This window comes from Coenobita brevimanus, chromosome 15, assembly GCF_032717465.1.
Source record: "Coenobita brevimanus isolate Jiangsu-jjx chromosome 15, ASM3271746v2, whole genome shotgun sequence".
Lineage (NCBI taxonomy): Eukaryota > Metazoa > Arthropoda > Malacostraca > Decapoda > Coenobitidae > Coenobita > Coenobita brevimanus.
The window spans coordinates 28,770,149-28,791,510 of record NC_136968.1 but is presented as its reverse complement, the minus strand read 5'-3'; the positions used below and the strand labels follow the sequence as shown (position 1 = coordinate 28,791,510).

The window sequence follows — 21,362 nt, the reverse complement described above, 5'->3', positions numbered from 1 at the left end:
CCCCATCACCAACACCTTCCCTCACACAACGCCCATCCTCGTTGGATGTACGTTTTTTTTTTTTTTTTTTTCTAAGTGGAGATGATGAACCTGGCATGATTTGTAAGGACCTAAATTGCACGATAATGTCCCCGCGTGGGTTTGAACGTGGTTAAAATGAAGTAGAAGGACTGGAATGGATATAAACTGACTTTAATTGATGTGACGACCTGAAATTATTGGATCTAACTGGACCTGCATGGCTCAGAAAGGCCATGAACTCTCTGATTGAGCCTAAATGGACCTTGATTACATAAATGGGTCTGGCTGGATTGCAGTGGAGATAGCTGACTTAAATGACACCCAACTGAACCTGAATGGCGTTGAACGGATGTGAACCGAGATGGCGGGGTCTGAATGGATATGAATGGCCCGAAGTGGTCTAAATAACCCGAACATGTGTCAATAGACCTGAATGACCCTGAGTGGACCTAAATGAAACGAATCACCCAGAGTGGACCTAAAAGACACAAATCACCCTGAGTGGACCTAAATGAAACGAATCACCCTGAGTGGACCTAAATGAAACGAATCACCCTGAGTGGACCTAAATGAGACGAATCACCCAGAGTCGACCTAAATGAAACGAATCACCCTCAATGGACCTAAATGACACGAATCGCCCTGAGTGGACTTTAGTGACACGATTCATCCTGAGTGGACCTAAACGACACGAATCACTCTGAGTAGACATAAATGACACAAATGGACTTAACTGGAGGTGAGTGGACCTAACTTCACATGGATGAACCTAAAAGACCTTGAATGGACCAAAACTGACCTAACTGAGCCTATGAGAACAACCTGAGTCGACTTAAATGACCTGAAAAAGCCAAAGTGAATCAAAATGGACTTAATTAGATCTTATTTACGCCAACTGGACTTGAAGGCCCCTAAAAAGACATGAGGTTACCTGACTGGGCCAGAACAGGTGTGAATGACCTAAAGAGGGTAAAGGACATGAATGGGATGGACAGAACTGGAGATGAGGCGACTTAACTGGGCCTGGATTGATGTAACTGGGCCTGGATTGATGTAACTGGGCCTGGATTGATGTAACTGGGCCTGGATTAATGTAACTGGGCCTGGATTAATGTAACTGGGCCTGAACGATCCTAAATAACATAGCTGAGAGTACGGTTTTTTAACGCTTGTCGTCTTAAATGTCTGAGTTCAATAACCTAGCCCCGGACCCTTACGCTCCTGATGGTGTAATATGATGATGGCTGAAAGGATATAGCTGATGTATAATATAGTTTACATAAACACACACACACATCTATATACAGTATATATATATATATATATATATATATATATATATATATATATATATATATATATATATATATATATATATATAGATATATATATATAGATATATATATATATATATATATATATATTGATGTGTGTGTGTGTGTGTGTGTGTGTGTGTGTGTGTTTCTGTAGTATTATCTGCATACAACCTCGTTCGCAAGAGTGTTTCCCCACCAGCTAATTGTAATACCAAAGAATGAGTTTCTCGCTTTAATAGGAGACTTCATTTGCCGGTGTCTTGTTTTGCTTGTTACACTTCATTATTCTCTTGCATGCAACCTATATATTTTCACTGGAGAAAGACATCACGTGCAGAGAAGTGACCCACGCTCATCTGACTTTTCGCCAAAGAAAGTTTTTCGGGACTGGTCTGAATGAATCTGCTCGGGGAAATGTCAGATAAACTAGAGGAGCTTCATAGTAGTTAAAGTTTGTCTGCATCTTTTTTGAAAGAATATGATTATTATCAGTAACGTACACATCAGCGTACTGTTCTAACTTCGAAGACTCACATGATAATATTTTTATTTATTTCTTTTTTTTCGAGGCTTGAAAATCAAAATTCTCAGATGACAGAATGCCTTCCCTGGTACTAGCCCCCAGGCCTCCTCCGTGTCAGCTGGACGAGTGGTTTTCGAGATGGCACGCTCAGGGAAATTACTGTCTTTCTAAAAGTTTAGTGAACACATCGAGGCAAAAGTCGAACCATCAGAGGCACGTATTAGCCCAGTTAATCCCTTCAATTACATGACGCCCGGTACATTTTGTAAAGTGCAAAGGGAAAAGTAAGTGTGTGTGTGTGTGTGTGTGTGTGTGTGTGTGTGTGTGTGTGTGTTTTAGAGCTGGAGTTAGTGTTCACATCAGTAATAGTTGCCACGTCTTCACCACTTATTTCTTATCCGATTAGACACACTCACTACGCATCTGCCTAGGCGTAATACCTCGAGATGCTTTTTTCAGATTTTCATTTACGCCTTTGAAGTTAACTCAAAGCACGTAAAAAGACGAGTGTGGTGTCATCAGAAGACGAGCATGAAACCACCAGCTGCCAAAGCAACCACCCCACTAGAGGCGCGTGTTGTGTTCGGTTTTCATCAGTAACAGCACAGGACGAGTCTGATTCGAATGTGTTTTCTAGCCTGTTATGCAAGCAGGAGGGATAAAAACGGATCTTCTATATTGTCAAAAGGGGGATATTAGACCAGAAGTAATGTTTGGGAAATGGCATGCATTTACTTGCAAATGCTGATCCTTAGTCAGTTTTATTAGTGTTTTGGCCAGATTATTTTATTTAGCATAAGAGAGCTCCTTTTTGCGAAATTGTTCATGAAAGCTATCTGTAATCCTGACCATTTAAATAATCTCACCTAAGCTGAAGAAAACGGTCTGTACGTAACGAGAATATAACGAACACATGCTGGGAATGAAGGGGTTAAGCCCTTGGTGTGATTCGCTGGCCTTATATAAGCTTCAGACGAAACAGGGATACTTGATTGTCTGGAAACTTTGAGAACAATAACCTCCTCCATAAAATGCTATTCAATCGTTTATTGTTTCGAGACATCTTCAAACATCTGCCAGCTTTTATTTGAAAAAAAAAAAAAAAAAAAAAAAAAAAAAGCTTTCAATGAAATGGTAAATATACTGTAAAATTAGGCTACAAAATACATAGGCTATTTAGCTGGAAGACACCAGTAATACCATATCACCGTACTTGAATGCGATACCTCTCTCATATCACGAGTATTTGTGCCCAAATGTCAGGTGACATGTGAGGGCTGCCAAGGGATCAGTCCTGTGTGTGTGTGTGTGTGTGTGTGTGTGTGTGTGTGTGTGTGTGTGTGTGTGTGTGTGTGTGATAATAGAAGCTGTTTGTAGTTGTACTTATTGGCCACCCTATTTCTGTTTCTAGATTCGACCTACCGCATCCATTTCTCTAGCTGGAAACTGATTCTGGATAGTGATGACAATGTTGGTGTTGATGATGATAATGATGATGGCACGGACTAACATACGATAACCTTACAGCAAGGACGTTAGCCTTCCGGTCCAACTGCAACGAGCCATGGCAGCAAAAGCCGAGGCAGCCCGAGAGGCTAGAGCCAAGGTGATAGCGGCTGAAGGAGAGCAGGGGATATCCAGGGCACTGAAGGAAGCTGCCGAAGTCATCAATGAGTCTCCTGCAGCCCTTCAGGTAAGACATCACTAACACACACATCACCACATAATCATCATTGCCAACACACTTCACATCAAAATCTTTGCCAATCATACTTCATTACATCATCACCTTTGTCAACACACTTCATTATATTGTCATATTTGCCAACACATGTCATCACTCGCTCATCTTACTGGCACACTTTACTTTGCACACACCCATAAAACATCATCACCTCTGCCAACAAACACTTCATCACCTGTTCATCTTACTAACACACTTTACTTTGCATGTAGTCCTACACTAACACACCACACCTCAGCATAACTTTCCCTATCACGCTGTACAGAACGCACACAAGACTGAGCTTCGCCTTTCAGGTAACACACACACACACACACACACACACACACACACACACACACACACACACACACACACGTATTCATGCAGGCTTTGGGGGCTCTGTAGCACCTATACCTTACTGGGTTACATGTCGATTCAGTGCTGCTCTCGGGTGTCTGCCCTTTCCTCTCTTCCATCCTTCTTTCCTTCCATCCTCTTCTGTCTTTCCTTCATTCTTCCCTTTTCCTTCTGTCTACGGGTGACTTTACTGAATGACAAGCCAAATGGTTTCCTGTACACCAGGAAACAATTTACTACGCTGGGTGGTAACCATATAGCCAAATTTTGGCGCCTGGTGGTTAAGTGGGAAATTATGGCGCTCCAGTCGGATTGAGCCGGTGAAGGTTTATATCCAAGGAATGGTTGGGGTTCATTGCTCACGTAATGCCACTCATGGATGAGTGAGGCTGGTCACTCTCATCTCAAATGTCTAGAAGAACTGCCTAACCCCGGGCTCCTACGCTCCTCATGGGGCAATATAGGATTGGATGATGGATGGATGGATGTTTTTTTTATACAAACCATGTCTATATTAAAAATCACAGACGGTCGCCCGAGAGATATTGAGAAACTTCAGTAGGCTTTTCTGTGACTCGTAATCGGTTCAGTTCTCAGGGATATTTTAAAGCTGCAGTTACTGATGACCTTAAATGATGACCACGAAGTGATTACAGTATTTCCACCTTAAAGCTGGCCCAGATTTTTATCCTTTTGCAACGTATTTCACATAACTCAGTGGCAGATAAAAAACGAAGCTCTAGCCCTCCATCCTTTTCAAAGCACATCCTCATGAATATCATCATGGTATGGTGTCAATCTCTTCTTACAACGTAGCATTCAAAACGGAGAAATAGCAGTTGTAGGCCGTTAGTTAAAAAAAAAAAAAAAAAGTATACATGTGCCTGTAATGTCATCAGTAACTGTCGCTCCTTAGTGGTTAAGAATTGGACCTACGTTACTATGGCGTTTTCTTCAAAACTGTGAGCAAAGAAAACCTGCGGTGTCCCCCAAATCTCGCTAGAACTCTATAAACAACATAAAAGAATAATAGAGTGCAATATGCAAGATCAAGATTACTTAAAATGAGGTGCATGGGAGCCGTCTAAGCCTGCTAGATTACAGCCCATCATGCGCGAGAAGCTTGGGCTTGGAAACTGAAACTGTTCCACATTATACCAGCCCTGTCAGTATTATGGTTTCATTTTATCTGCGGACTTCTCTGTTAATCCCTTCATAGTGTGGTCTTTTGCATTACATACTTGCTATCTCTAGACGAAATGGCCTTCACTAAACACTTCATGAACAGGAAGATCTCGGAAACCGAATAAAATCGTCTAGAAGGAGCAAGAATAAGTGAAAATGATGTACAGCGGAGCTCACGATTCCCTGACCACTTATGGTGACACCTGACAGTCCTGGATTTTTTGTGTTTTACTTTAGGAAACAGAAAACTTTCATGAATGATTGTTTTCATTTATTTATTTATTTTTATTCGTTGTCTAGCTGACGCAGAATATTAATTTTCCATTTACGGTAGTGTATAAAGAGAAACTATGTTTTAGTTGAAGAACGTTTACACAAACCAGTATTGGTACTGGTAATTTATTACATTTATATTGAAAAGAGAGTATTATAAGATTGTATCCTGTACGTCGCGGTACTTGTTGCAGTAAAATCGAAACGAAGAGTTATCCCAATAGCTGGAAGTATTCTACCTGGGTTAGTTACAACGCATAAGAGCATCCACTTAACCGAATAAAAATATAAACAAGAAATATTTGCTTTACTACGTCGTTTGGTATTTATTCCACCGCTAAATGCAAGTCTCGTATATAAGGAGTTACCTGGCATCTTGTAGAAAACTTTCTCGCTTCCCTGTGATTATTTAGTGACCCCCGCCAAGAGAGAGAAGCATTATAGACGACATCAAGTTGTTTGTGCTTAGTGGGGTAGGGAGTCTGACCGCCTCGCCTGCACGATTCAAACAGTGCCTTTCACCCATCCTTCTTTTCTCCCAATCTCCTAGTGTCTATCTATCTATCTAGGTAGCTAGGTGTGTGTGTGTGTGTGTGTGTGTGTGTGTGTGTGTGTGTGTTATCGTAAAAGTTCGTTGAAACGTCGAGAACGACGCGTAGACAGACAAAGCGGTTAACTAAAAGCAGCTAAACACTTCCTGGGTTTTATTCCTTCAAGGCACAGTTGTGGTACACCTGCAAACCACTGAGACTTTCCTCTTTCACGCAGCCTCCACTGCCTCCCACTACTACATACTCACTGCCTGTTCACTGACGCACTGACTCCAGCTTATTGACTCTGACTGACCCCTCCATCCTTCACTAATTGGCTCTCACTGTCTAACTCACTGTCACTGACTTTCACTGTCCGTCCACCACTGACTCGCCGACTGTCCCACTGTTCACTGACTGTTACTGACTCTTGAACTCTCACTAAACTGCCACTGCCGCGCACTAACTCACTCACTCTGTAACTGACTAAAACTGAACTCATTCAACTCTGGCCTGTGCTGCACTCACTGACTCCGTCTGTTACTCCCCAGACAACTCAATTGAACTGTCTGCCACAAGTCAGGCAGGCCCCTTAATATGCCCCTAGAATACTCTACAGCCTAGCAGATAACTCACATTTGTTCACTCAATAATGCACTTAAATTAACAACACAATAACAGTAATGACTAGAACAACTTCCTAAGGTGAGAGAGAAGGTAAACAAAACAGCCATGCCGCAATCTCCAGATATAAAACGTTAACCCAATGCTATGGCATAACAATTTTTAGATGTTCCTCACATCTCCAAATACAAAACACTAACCTAACCCTATGGCTCAATGCCTAATTTCTAAAATGTTTCTCACGTCTTAAGATATTGACCACTGACCTACTAGCATTATATATATATCTATCTATATATATACTTTATATATATATATATATATATATATATATATATATATATATATATATATATATACAGGGTGTCCCGGGAGTTAAGTCCAAAACTTAGGGAAATGATAGATGAGGGAATTCTAAGCATAAAGTATTTATGAACATGTGTCCAAATCTCAACTGTTATGGAGCTCCAATTACTGATGACCTTATGGGCGAATTATGAAGGAGACCATTTTCGCCCATAAGGTCTTCAGTAACTGTAGCTCTGTAATGGTTGAGACTTGGACACACGTTCATATAACATTTTTTGCTTAGAATTCCCTCATCTGTCATTTCTCAAAGTTTTGACTTACCTCCAGGGACACCCTGTATATATATATATATATATATATATATATATATATATATATATATATATATATATATATATATACTCTGAGAGAGAGAGAGAGAGAGAGAGAATATATATATATATATATATATATATATATATATATATATAATATATATGAGCCTCAGTGGTACAGTGTGCGTTTCGCACACGGGTGGGCCAGGGTTCGCGCCCCGCCGGGGTAATAAACTTTGGGAGTGTTCACCCGGCCACGTACTGCACTGGCGGACACAAAGGGTGCTGTGGTTGAACCAGTGTCGCTTACTGTAAAGTATGCTTGCACCCAGTCGGCTTGCGCGGGCCGATTACACTTGGTTCACAGACTACACACACATCCAAAGCTACCCCAACACTACAATTACACTTACAAGCACTTCTCACCCTACAGACAATCTCTACCAGACAGCCTAAGCCACTTGGTAGAGATACATTGGCTGTATCGTCCCGACTTCGGTCGGGATAGGCCGGTCCTGCAGTGGATACTCAAACGGCTGATGATGGTGATATACATATATATATATATATATCCAATCCTACATTGCCCCATGAGGAGCGTAGGAGCCCGGGGCTAGGCAGTTGCTCCCGACATTTCAGATGAGTGACCAGCCTCACTCATCCCTGAGTGGCATTTTTTGAGCAATCAACCCCAACCAACCCTTGGATATAAACCTTCACCGGCTCAATCCGACTGGAGCGCAGTAATTACCCACAAAACCACCAGGCGCCAAAATTTGGTTATATGGTTACCAACCAGCGCAGTAAATGGTTTCCTGGTGCACAGGAAACCATTTGGCAGGTCACTCAGTGCAGAGTCACCCACAGGCTAAAGGAAGTAGAAAGAATGAAGGAAAGACAGAAAGGGAGTGTAAAGTCACCCGTAGGCAGAAGGACAATGAAAGAATGAATGAAAGACAGAAGAGAATGGAAGGAAAGAAGGATGGAGAGGAAAGGGCAGACACCCGAGAGCAGCACTACATCGAGTGGATGGTGTTATATATATATATATATATATATATATATATATATATATATATATATATGTGTGTGTGTGTTTTTATATAGTATATATATGTATATATACGGTATATTATATATATATATATATATATATATATATATATATATATATATATATATATATATATATATATATATATAAATATTGTTACGGAACAGAGAAAGATAACGTACACTTTAAGTGAGAATGCTAAAAATCACTACTGTCCCGTAAAGTTCCAGGTTCAAAACAAAAGAGTTAGGTAAAATTACAAGTTAAAGTTTAATGCTCAAACTAACAACAAAACATTCAGGACTCATAAGGATAATGTAATGGCAAATAAACAGGTTAAATATATGGTTAACTGCAATAGCCTCTATTAACACGAAATTAGCAAGAATAAATTTATCTAAGTCAGCCCTGATAAAATGAGATACCAGGTAATACTCAGTGAATGCCAGATAAATAATTACAGATACAAACTATTATCAAAAATGACTGACAAAGAACCCCACACGAATTACAAAAACTTCACTAGGCCTACAAATTAAACTTATGCTATACAGTACAAGAAAAAATGCAACAACAGTTATACTCAAATTACACACAGCTGCTAGATGGTTGGAGATTTCTTGAGCACTCACAATAATAATATCTGTACAGGGGAGGACAGAGATGTGAACAAAATGAGGAGCAGATCTAAGTGGCAATGATGCAGAGACCGAGCTCATTATATAGGGGCCGGCAGAGCTTGACACAACTTGCAATAAGGACGCGCAAATGAAGCCATGGGGACATAGAGTTGACAATCCCGCTCTGGACAACAGAGAGAACGACTTACTCTACTATAACGGTAGAAGGGGGGGACTGAGGCAGAACACGCTCGTGATCAAACATGCAGCACACTGTGCGTTAAAAATTACACAAAGGATGATGAAATCATAGGCTATGTAACACCTCCCCACAAAGAAAAAAGAAATTTACAAAGGAAATTTCTTATTACTCTAAAACAATCTGTACATGGCATTACAGAACATGCAAATGTCTTTCCTAATGTTACAAAACATGAGATCTCCCTAGCACGTTCAGTCATAGGTACTTGCCAGTATCCCATTAACAAATCAAACTTACTTATGTACCTAGCCTTTCCGATCTTGTCTATGCAATCTTCCACACGAGGGAGAGGGTAAGTGTCTGTTTTGGTTATCTGATTAACACGTCTGTAGTCAATGCAAAGCCGCTGTGACCCACCTGGCTTAGGGTCCAACAGGTAGCCAAGCTCCTTCTGGATGAGAGGAACTTTCACTGGGTTCACACGGTAAGGAGGCAATTTAATTGGCTTTGCGTCTCCAACATCGACATCATGCATCAACACAGTGATTCTTCCTGGAGTGGCACGGAACACTTGCGGGTACTCCTGCAGTAATGCCGAAAACTCCTGCCCTTCCTTGGGAGGTAGATGAGAAAGCTTAGTCTGGAGATCATTCATGATATCAGGATTCTTCCCCAAACTATCACTCAGGCTCATACTGCATGGGAGAGCTTCACTTGCAGACTCGGGTGGAACAGCTACAGTGCAGACTGGATTATTTTCGTCCCGCCTGTGATATAACTTTAGCATGTTGATGTGACATAGTTGCTTGCTCTTTCTACGATCTGGTGTGGCGATGACATAGCTGACATCACTGAGTTTCTTCTCCACGAAATAAGGGCCACTAAACTTGGCTTGAAGAGGTTGCCCATGAACTGGTAGCAGAATCAAAACCTGATCTCCTGGCTGAAAGTGGCGTAACCTGGACTTCTTATCATACCAAGTCTTCATCTTCTCCTGAGCAGCTCCTAAATTCTTTCTCGCCAGCTGTAAAGCAGTGGACAGCCGTTCTTTGAAATTCATCACATACTCCAGCAGGTTGACGTCATCTTCCTCCGACAGCCAGCATTCCTTGAGTAGCTTAAGGGGTCCTCTTACTTCATGGCCAAACAGTAGTTCAAAAGGTGAGAAGCCCAATGATTCATTTGGAGATTCTCTTGCAGCAAACACAACGAATGGAAGACCTTTATCCCAGTCTTTCTGATGTTCCAAACAGTATTTCTTGAGCATCGATTTGAGTGTTTGATGATATCTCTCCAACGCTCCTTGGGTCTGGGGATGGCAAGCTGAAGATGCGATCTGGGTGATGCCCAACTCTTTCAGAGACTGCTTGAAAACATTTGACATGAAATTACTTCCCCGGTCTGACTGTACCTCCTTGGGCAGACCAAACTTTGTGAAGAACCCTAGCATTTCCTTAACCACGTTCTTTGCTGAGATATTTCTAAGTGGAATGGCTTCAGGATAACGAGTAGCCATATCAATCATGGTCAACACAAGAAAATCCTGAAGAAGTCTTAGGAAGAGGGCCCACAATATCCACCAACACACGGGTGAAAAGCTCCTCAAAAGGAGGAATGGGAACTAGAGGTGCAACCTTTTCGGTCTGATTACACTTCCCCACAACTTGACAGGTGTGACAAGACTTACAATACCAGGAAACATCCCTGAAGATACCTGGCCAGTAGAAGTGTTTCAAAATGCGTGCCACAGTCTTCCTCACTCCAAGGTGTCCTGCCAAACTGGAATCATGAGCCACTCTAATGATATCCTGCCTACAAACACGAGGGATGACAACTTGATGTACAACCTCCCATTCACAGTCGGCTGATGCTGTTGGGGGTCTCCACTTCCTCACAAGTACTCCTGACTTTACATAATAACAAGTAGAAGCACCGGCTGACTCTTCTTCACTGTAAGCAGAGTTAGCTAGACCTTTCAACTCAGGGTCAGCAACCTGCAACTCAACCAACTCTTGACGAGACAAATTATCAACACTACGGGGTACTGCCTCATCTGGTGAGTGGTCCAAATTAGCAAGAAAAGTGTCAGCTAGGATAACATCATCATCATCATTATCCTCTAAATCACCAGTAACTTTAGACTTAGCCCTAGTGACAGCACATGCAGGGAACACATCAGGGACATCACAATCCTGGGACGCAGCCACTGGCTCACCAGACAACTGAGGAGCTGGACACACTTGACTTCCACCAATATCATTTCCAAGTAAGAAAGTTACACCTGACATTGGGAGTGTCTCAACCAACCCAACCATAACGGAACCATTAACAAAACCAGACTCTAAATTCACTCTGCACAGAGGGACAGAGAAGTAATTATTCCCTACACCTTGTAAGATTACAGTTTCATCAGAGGAATTAACATTAGAGCCTAGAACACTGGTCAGCATAAGGGATTGGCAAGCACCTGTATCACGATATATTTGAACTGATTTCCTGTCATTACTGTCCAGAGGACTGACAAAACCATCAGACAGGAAATTAGCACATGAACTCTTGAGAGTGTCACCCACGTTACTGCTCAAAAGAGGAGCTCCATCATGAGAATTTAAGTTACCCCTCAAAGCAGGTTCAGTTAACTCAGTTAAAGAATTCTGGGAACTCTCAAGAGTGGACACTAGACCAATTGACTGAATATTTAAAGACTCCTTTTGTTCACATCACGCTGTCTCCTGAAACATCTCTCCGTAGTATGACCAAGCTTACTACAATAAGTACATTTACTTTTCTGAAATCTAGAGGTGAAGCTGGTATTTACTTCCTGAGAAACATCATCCTTATTCTCTTTCCTGTTACCTGTACTCTGAGTAGAGGCAACGTACTGACTCTCAGCTTTCCTTTTTCCTCTAAAATATCTCTTGTGAGTGAGAACATATTCATCAGCTAAAACTGCAGCATCAGACAAATTATCTATTCTTTTCTCATCAAGATATAGGCTTACATCTCTACTAATACACCTTTTGAAATCCTCCAGCAAAATCATCTGCTTAAATTTACCAAAATCAGAATCCACATTCTTAGAATTTAACCACTGCTCTAACAGATCTTTGATTTTTGCATACTCAACATGGGATTGCTTATCTTGCTTATAAGTTGTCCTAAATTTTACTCTATAAGCTTCAGGAACAAGCTCATAGGCCTTAAGAATCAAGCTCTTAACTACATCATAATTATCAGACTGATCCTGAGGCAAAGATGCATAAGTTACTTGAGCTTTACCGGTGAGAACAGTCTGAAGGAGTACTGGCCAATACTCCTTAGGCCAATTAAAACCTGTAGCTACCCTCTCAAACAACTGAAAATACTTTGTTAAATCAGATTCATTAAAAGGAGGGACAAGTTTAACATTTTTAGCCACATCAAAACCATCAGAGCTAGATGATCCAGTTCCACCTTGTTTCATGCGATACTCATGGTCTGCCTGAATCCTAGCAATTTCAACTTGTGCCTCAGCCTCCTTAGCTTTTGCCTGAAATTCAGCTTCCTTCACACGAGACTCCGCCTCCTTAGCCTTAGCCTCCTGCAGGGCTAGCTGTAACTTAGCTAATTCAATCTGCGTTTGCTCATTTGGAGGAGTTACATTAAACAAGCTTTTTATTAATCATGCCAACAATTTGATCTTTAGAATGATGAGAGTGAACTGCAATTCCCAATTGTTGAGCAACAAGCTTAAGTTCATTCTTTGTTCTGTTTTCTATATCACACACTGTTTGCACATTTGACAAAAAATCTTTGGCTTCATCAAGTGTAGAAATAGTAGCCATCATGAATATATCACAGTCACAAAATATCAAACAATATCCTTATGATAATATCCTGAATATCCTGGCGAGGTCGCCAAATTTATGTTACGGAACAGAGAAAGATAACGTACACTTTAAGTGAGAATGCTAAAAATCACTACTGTCCCGTAAAGTTCCAGGTTCAAAACAAAAGAGTTAGGTAAAATTACAAGTTAAAGTTTAATGCTCAAACTAACAACAAAACATTCAGGACTCATAAGGATAATGTAATGGCAAATAAACAGGTTAAATATATGGTTAACTGCAATAGCCTCTATTAACACGAAATTAGCAAGAATAAATTTATCTAAGTCAGCCCTGATAAAATGAGATACCAGGTAATACTCAGTGAATGCCAGATAAATAATTACAGATACAAACTATTATCAAAAATGACTGACAAAGAACCCCACACGAATTACAAAAACTTCACTAGGCCTACAAATTAAACTTATGCTATACAGTACAAGAAAAAATGCAACAACAGTTATACTCAAATTACACACAGCTGCTAGATGGTTGGAGATTTCTTGAGCACTCACAATAATAATATCTGTACAGGGGAGGACAGAGATGTGAACAAAATGAGGAGCAGATCTAAGTGGCAATGATGCAGAGACCGAGCTCATTATATAGGGGCCGGCAGAGCTTGACACAACTTGCAATAAGGACGCGCAAATGAAGCCATGGGGACATAGAGTTGACAATCCCGCTCTGGACAACAGAGAGAACGACTTACTCTACTATAACGGTAGAAGGGGGGGACTGAGGCAGAACACGCTCGTGATCAAACATGCAGCACACTGTGCGTTAAAAATTACACAAAGGATGATGAAATCATAGGCTATGTAACAATATATATATATATATATATATATATATATATATATACGGTGTGTGTGTGTGTGTGTGTGTGTGATACGTCAGAGAAGGAAACTTCAGTCTCGTTAAATTATTATTACTTTCAACAGATGCATGGATTGTATATTTAAAGATTTACTCGGCTTTAACTGAAATCCAGTACAAATTAATAGAAACGTAAGATAATGAAGTATTCTAGGCATGGTGGTAATAGTGTAAATAATTGGTGTTTCTCCAACCAGTCTTTGTTTATCCCTTTGTTGGCTACTCGCATTTATGCTGCCATCCTTTACTTCGCTAACATTATATTATGCCACAGCGTGGGCGAGGATCTGTAATTCAAGTATCTGCAGATGATGAATCCAGAAGTGAAAAAACATACCAGAAGAGAGTAATGCAATTATATCATGTTTATTTTTGTATCTGAATCTTTTGATGCATTAGTGATAAATTTTGTATGTACGAGGCTTCCAGCTACTTGGATAATTCTCTCATTATTTCTACATCATTGCAACTAGTACAGCGATGATACAGGATTCAAGATTATCTGTTCCACTTTCTGTAAAGTTGCAAAATTTACCAGCACCAATAAGGGTTTTGTGTAAATATCCGTCAGCTAAAAACATGGTTTCTGGTTATGTTAATGGAACTTTATTATACTGGGTCCGGTCAGCCCATCAGCGATCACAGTGCAACATAAAACGTTTTCATGTAAAGAATTTTACTACTTGCTACAGAGACCAAAGTTCAGGAATGCCAAATACCTCCAGAAGCATTCAGGAAAACACGAATTCTACTGTCTATGGACTGAAGGAGTTTTTATTTATTTATTTTCTTTTTAAGCAACAGTTTCCATCGCAACAAAATGCGGTAAAAAGTCATGGCGTATGTAGAAAATCTGAGTTGATCGAGATACTGCTACAACGTGAAAATAATCATCTTGTAATAAACTTTACACAGCTTTCTGTTTCTGCCAACTGTTTCATCTCTGTCGACAGAAAAGCCATTTACTCAACCGCTACATTCTAATGCCCTGTTCTATAATTTTTGTACTGCTCCCGATTAATGACCTCATCCACCTTTGGTGAGGCTCTTCGAATTGGAAGGGTTAGTTACAGCCTTCACTGACCTCTTCACAACTAAAAGTCCGTCCTAAGTTCAATGAAGTCGTTTGTGGAGGGAAAAATAGCAAAATATTGGATTGAAGGGGTTAGCTCACTTACGTCTTCCGTTCACTTGAGCCCTCTGCCTAACCTAGAAATATAAACATGAGCAACTGACACTGAGCATATGCACATGACACAGATAAATGTTTCTCATACTTTTTACATACAAATTTAGCATAAAGAGGGAAGCCCATCACCCGAGCCATAAAAACCATAACTACATGATCAGATCTTACAAAACACAAATAACAATCTCATCTCTATACTGTTAATATTACAGATTGATCAAATAATGATCTGGTTGTTCTGTACAAATCACAACACAAAGTACACTGCCGTTTTTCTGTTCATTATCTATCAGTATAGATAAATATACAATAGCATTATGCCAGCTATTCATGCTTTACACTGACGGAAAGTAGTGTGTGTCATCCATTAATATTAAAACAATTTTGCACAGAACTGCATTGCTGTGCTAATGTATAGCAATTTGATATGACAAACACTGGGTATATGTGTCATTCAATTGCTTCAGAAAGTATGGTGCATAAAACTAACTCATATCTAACAGTGTTTCATACATGTTTCCGTGGTTGATCGATTTATGTCAACTGTGTATTGTTCAAGATTACAATATTCTATCATCGAATGGAGTGCATGATAGCAATGTGTTTGTTCATGTCAGAGTAAAAGAAGTTAGTCCTGGGAATACATACAAAATACCGTCCTTTTATCCATGTCTGTGTGTGGCTCGTGTCTGGTCTTGTGGCGTTCATAATAATGTTAATAATCAGCTCTTGACCTGAGCCGCCATCATTCTTACAGATATGAAGTATATGCTATTAAACATTGTTATGTCTTGCATAGTATGTTCTAATGTTACTGATGCACGACATCAAAGTTCCAGGCTAAGATAAACCCTTAAAACAATTCACTGTAAACTTATTGCCGATATTACAAAAAGAGTCGCAGCAAATGCAGAGTTAACTATATGCGCTGAGCCTAAAAGTAGGAATGAAAAAGTACTCCAGTCATACCAAGTATCGTAAGCCACAAAATTCCTTAAAATGACTGGAGGATAAAAAGTATATCAGTAATGCAAACTGATGCTGAATATTTTGAAGCCTCCATGACAGCAATATTGTGTTGTCAGTACTGCAGCAGTTTCAAGTGCTTGCATCTTTTTGGTTAGTACACTTTGAAGTCGACCAACTGTATTTTTTTATTTGTCATACATAAGCCATTACTACCACTGCATTTGCATCATTTATCCAGTACACATTTTCATTTATCAATAAGTTTTAATAGCAGTTGTATAGAGAACTACAACTTCGGCCGTTTCAAGAACGTTCTGCTTAGTGCAACCATTAACTCTGGTAAAACAATTAGTAACTTACAGTCCTATTCGCTGATGTTCTTCATAAGGTTTTCATTCTCCTTAGCTTATTCTGAAGTTCACAGAGATTAGTGAACACTGCAAGTTTCATCACAATACCTCTATTTTATCTGTTAGCTTGAGGGTCACATTCCACTATATTGACGATCATATAAAATCATGTCCAGTAACCCATGATTTAAAATTGCAAGGATTTAGAGAGTGCACGTTCCCTCTGTCCCTTTATCCACCATTAGTGCGTATTAGAGACCCTGCAATATATGACTGTACACCTCTGACATTTTGGCTCTAGATGAATGTGACTGGCTGAGAGTTTCCCTTTGTATCTGAACGCCAGTCGGGTGCACCTAGAGTGAAAATGGCCGTTCTGTCCAACCTCCTATACAGCAGGGCATCTAGTGTGTGTGGATTCATGAACCATTAGCGCCCGTAGTTGTCAGTGTAGCCGTGTGTGTGCCAAGCTATAGGAAGCAAAAAAGATATATTTCGCAGTCCCACCAATAGCTCGACTTGCATTAGCATTATAGTGGTACATCATAAAAGAGAATAAGTACATGTATTGATTATTCTACCGGCATATAGATATAGCTGTCACATCTCCATTGTCACTATCACAATGCTTCATACTGAATTAAACATGCTAATGGAATTACTTACATTATTAGTTTGCAGTTATTCATGAATTGCACAATCCTGACTTCCTCTACCTTTAGCTACCGATACTAATCGAAGATAGTACCTCTTTCTCTCTCTTAGACACACGGGAAGGGAAACCATATGTCACAGTCCACCATTAGTAATTCTTGCCAGCGGTACCCAGCCTTCCAACTGTTGCTTACTTTAATGGGCTCTTGACGCTAGAGTTTAGTGTCTATTCTTATTCCTCTTAACACAGTAGAAATAGGGTCATCTTTGATCAGTGTCAAAATTGACTTTTTTATGTAAATCCTTCCAGAATTATTTCCAGTCAGTTCTGTAAAAATACTTTGCCACCACGATCGTCAGTTAATTGTCAAGCTGGTTAGCTGGGGTAACCTTGAAATATATTTACAGGAACAGGTCTCCTAAACAAGATCCCAAAAGTTTAATATTGTTACCTAAAGTAATTCATAAATAATGTGAAAATTTTTCTACCTAATTTTTCCCTCAATGTCTCTGAACAGATTAATGCTTCGACTGCAGTTACTTGTGGATAAATTATTGGGTACTTTTTTTTTTTTCGTATCTGATCAGTGCATCGATGTGATAGTCCAGCAGTCATCACTGTCAGACCGTCGCAGGAATAAATTAGGGCACAGTCTGGCTAACGGCTTGTGCACAAGTTCATCGTTTGAATATTATTGAACCAAAATAACAGTGATCAATATATGAGATATCTGAGATGCCAGTCTTCAGTAGCTTTGTTAAGGGCTGGTATAAAGGTTTTGAAATGGTCAGTCTAAAAAACACTACTTACCATGAGAGATGTCAGTCCTCTGTTCTCTGTCAATTTTTATTATTATTATTATTATTATTATTAGGCTGTGAGGTGCAAAGGTTAGGAAGGTCCTCAGGTTCTATGTTTGTCGGTTACTTTATTTGAATCGCTATTTCCCCACAGTAGCACTTGACGGTATGACTTAAGTGATAATATTATAACTAGGTCAGTATTACATTAGCCTGATTAGTACAAACTACACCATACGATGTCCTACATAGAATTATTTTACTAATCACCGAATGTGTAATGAGGGGGCATTGGTAGATCTTCATCAAAGAAAATAATGCAATTTCGCCGTACAGTAACTTTTAAGTGTCTGACAGCTATACTTTATGGCTATTCCCAAATAATCTCTATCTTCTGACAAAGTTGCAGCTTCTTCACGTATCAGGAACCAGTGGCATGATAATCCAGCATCCAGTTTGTCCCATGGTGAAAATATTTGACCCACATATGTCTCTTGTCCCTTGCTTCATTTTTTCTTGGAATAATTTTTAATGAACATGAATATCTGAGTGACCCACTTAAAATCTCCCTGATGTATGCTATTAAACCCATGATTCTCACAGTTTACTAATTATTTTGGTGTCCTTATGTGGATGAGTTATTAGTTGCACAATGCCATTTTACTAAGAAAAGCACAAGAAGCACTTGCACAGAACAGTAACTTAGCACTTTTTAATTAATAATGCCATGATATTTTCAAATACAGCATGATCTGCCTCAGTCATCCTAGCTGTCAGATATACATTTTTTTCCAAGATAGTTGAAAGTGATAGGATCAAGTATAGGCTATACCCCAGCTCATATAAGACTGACTGTGGATGTAAGGACTGATCACCTCGCTCTAGGTAGCTTTCACCATAGGCACTTCTTTGAATTGTATTTTATAAGGAGCAGCCTCCGGCATGTTAAAGAACACAGTAATGCAGTAGTAAGTCATTTACCATAAAGGGTTCTTTCTAAAGCCAGGCACAGAAGGGAGGATTAGTGCCATTTTTCTTGCAACATTTTAGCCATTATCACATTACTTATTTGTCATTGTCAACAATATAAAATATAGTATTTTAAGATAACCTTTTTGTCAGCTGCACAAAATGAAACTACCTAATGCTAATTTCGAGTACCAAATGAAGCTGATGGCACACAGCTGAGGAGACAATGAGCATGAAACTGTTGATATACTGACAACCAAAAAGCTACTAACTTTCCAGATTTGTAGAAAAACATTACAGAGATGTTTCAGCTCTGCTAGATCCCTGGCTGTGTTTTACAGTGCCATGATTGGACTATGTGTGCTAACCAAATCACAATCCAAACGAATTTTAATCTGGAAATTAAATTTTTTCCTTCCACAACAAACTTCTCTTGCCATGTGAGTTTGTTAATTCTCATAGTTAGATAAAACTATCCAGATATGCAGTACTTCCAGCCCTGTTAGATACTTAGACAAAACTAACCACGTCTACAATACTTCCAGCTACGCTACTTGCAAACGCGCTGTCAAATTCGGCAGAGAAGAACTCCACCATCGTTTTCCCTCTTCCAATTGACTTAATCAACAATCTTGTTTCAAAGTAGGAAAGGTGGGTTGGAGCTAAGTAAGGATACTACTTGTACTTTTTTTTACTTTTGTTTAAACGCAGTTATTCAAAGTTTTGCAACCCCTTAAATAAGTATATTTGCAACCTTAGACGAAGGTGAAGTGTGGCTATAGTACACGAATATTGAGCAAAATTGATATCAGCCGACAGTAGCTCTTTGTGGCCTTCAGAATATAAAGCATAATCAGAATATTGTAGAACGCTGCCAAACTGCTGTACAGCAAAGTCCAATCTTCTTACCACGGTACTGATGATACAGAGTAATGTATACACTAAATACCTAACAAACTTGTCGACCAAGTTGTTAGAACTCAAAGTGTTCTTTCAGATTCATGAACCAATCCGGCTATCTCTAGCCATTCCTCATTAAATAGAAGTAGTAACAAAGTAGTCCAGTGATCATCATACTCTGTATATAAAAACAATACATTCGTACTCATTTTATTTCACACGGATATTTGCATCTGTTCAAGAGCTTGTTGTACACAACGGCATTTCGAAATCTTAGTTCTACTAATAGACTGTGCTTGCTTATAGCTCAGGAATCTGAGGAGGTAAGAGAGCAGAGCAAGTCTGACGGAGTAACTTATACAAACTCAGCCCTTTCGCCTATCCTCAGGCGCCTGTAGTTAACTACAGACCTTACAATGGTGGAAGGCCTAAGTAAACAAGCTTCAGTGTGACTGTTCACAGATGGCTGTTCAGAACTGATTTTTTATAATTTGGAGTCACTTGCATAATTACCTATATAGCTTTAAATTATGCTACTTGTTCATTTAATGTTTAGTGGTCGTACATTTCACTTGTTGCTATCCGGTATGTTTTACCGACAGTATTTTTTTTTTTGCCATTTTTTGCTTTCACAACCTGGAAGCTTAAACATCAGTCACTAACAAGAGCATCCTGATACAATACATCAATATCTATATCTCACTTTCATTAGCCTGCACACATTTCAAGGGTTTTGTTGAAATCTTTTATTTTTGCTGCTCCTGCATGACCTGTTTTTAGCTGGTGTTGAACTCAGCGTTTTGTTTGTCTTTGTTTCTGTGTTTGCGCGTTACAATATTTGTAATTATAAAGTACAGTATACGTATTTGTACAGTCATTCAGAAGTAAAGGGACGATCACTACAGAATGTACAGGTAATTATGGTTCTATGTACCATTACTTCCTTAGAGCCCTGTACAATTACAAAGGGTTATGGCTTACCTTTAATAATATTACAAATGGAGAACATATTAGAGTTAGTCCAGTGAGTTTTATTTTCTTGGTAAAATTCGACAGGGTACCAGAAATACACTTGGGATGTACCTTAACTCTGTACTCCTATTTGTAATTAGCATAACCACTTTCTTATCTATAGTGAACAGACACCCGTCCACTTTACGTAAGATCATTGTACATTAATCAAGCTAAGACTTAAATTCCCACCCCCTAAAGTGCAAGATATTCATTCAGGTCATTACCCATCTGGTAAGAAAAACATGACCTCAAGATGATTTTGTAATAAAGAACCCATAATTCATTTGTCGTTCGATTTCCTTTCCAACTGCGCTACCTACAGACCCTCAACACTGTCTCTGCAGAGAAGAACTCAACCATCATCTTCCCGGTTCCCATCGACATCATCCAGCATTACATGAGGAAATAGTCCACTCAGTTTCTCAGTGATTGGAGAAATCCCAAGTATCATTTCGATATTTTAAGGGTTTCGATTGCTACTTACTCTCAGATCAGAAGACTTTGGAGGGTAAATCTGTAATGCTGTTCAACCTGTAGTAGTAACAACCTTCTTTAGTTCTTGAACAGGTGTAACTTTTGTCTTAATTCCTAACCAACAAACTTAACTCCCATGGGAAGACAATTATTGATCAATGAAGTGTAGTGTATATAAGTGGATTTTTAATTACTAGATATTCCAGATATTATCTTGCCTTTGAAATGGTTGGAATAAAT

At 39.4% G+C, this 21,362-nt stretch overlaps 1 protein-coding gene across 1 annotated transcript in view; it reads left to right on the top strand.

Moving 5' to 3' along the window:
• The window catches only part of LOC145390713 (band 7 protein AGAP004871-like), a 50,273-nt gene extending 29,216 nt beyond the window's left edge, over positions 1-21,057 (top strand). Inside the window, exons 6-7 of the mRNA XM_080265506.1 lie at positions 3,388-3,548; positions 20,951-21,057. Of these exons, the coding sequence (XP_080121632.1) occupies positions 3,388-3,548; positions 20,951-21,057 (268 nt within the window). The remainder of the gene's footprint in view (positions 1-3,387; positions 3,549-20,950) is intronic.
• The last annotated feature ends 305 nt before the right edge of the window (positions 21,058-21,362 follow it).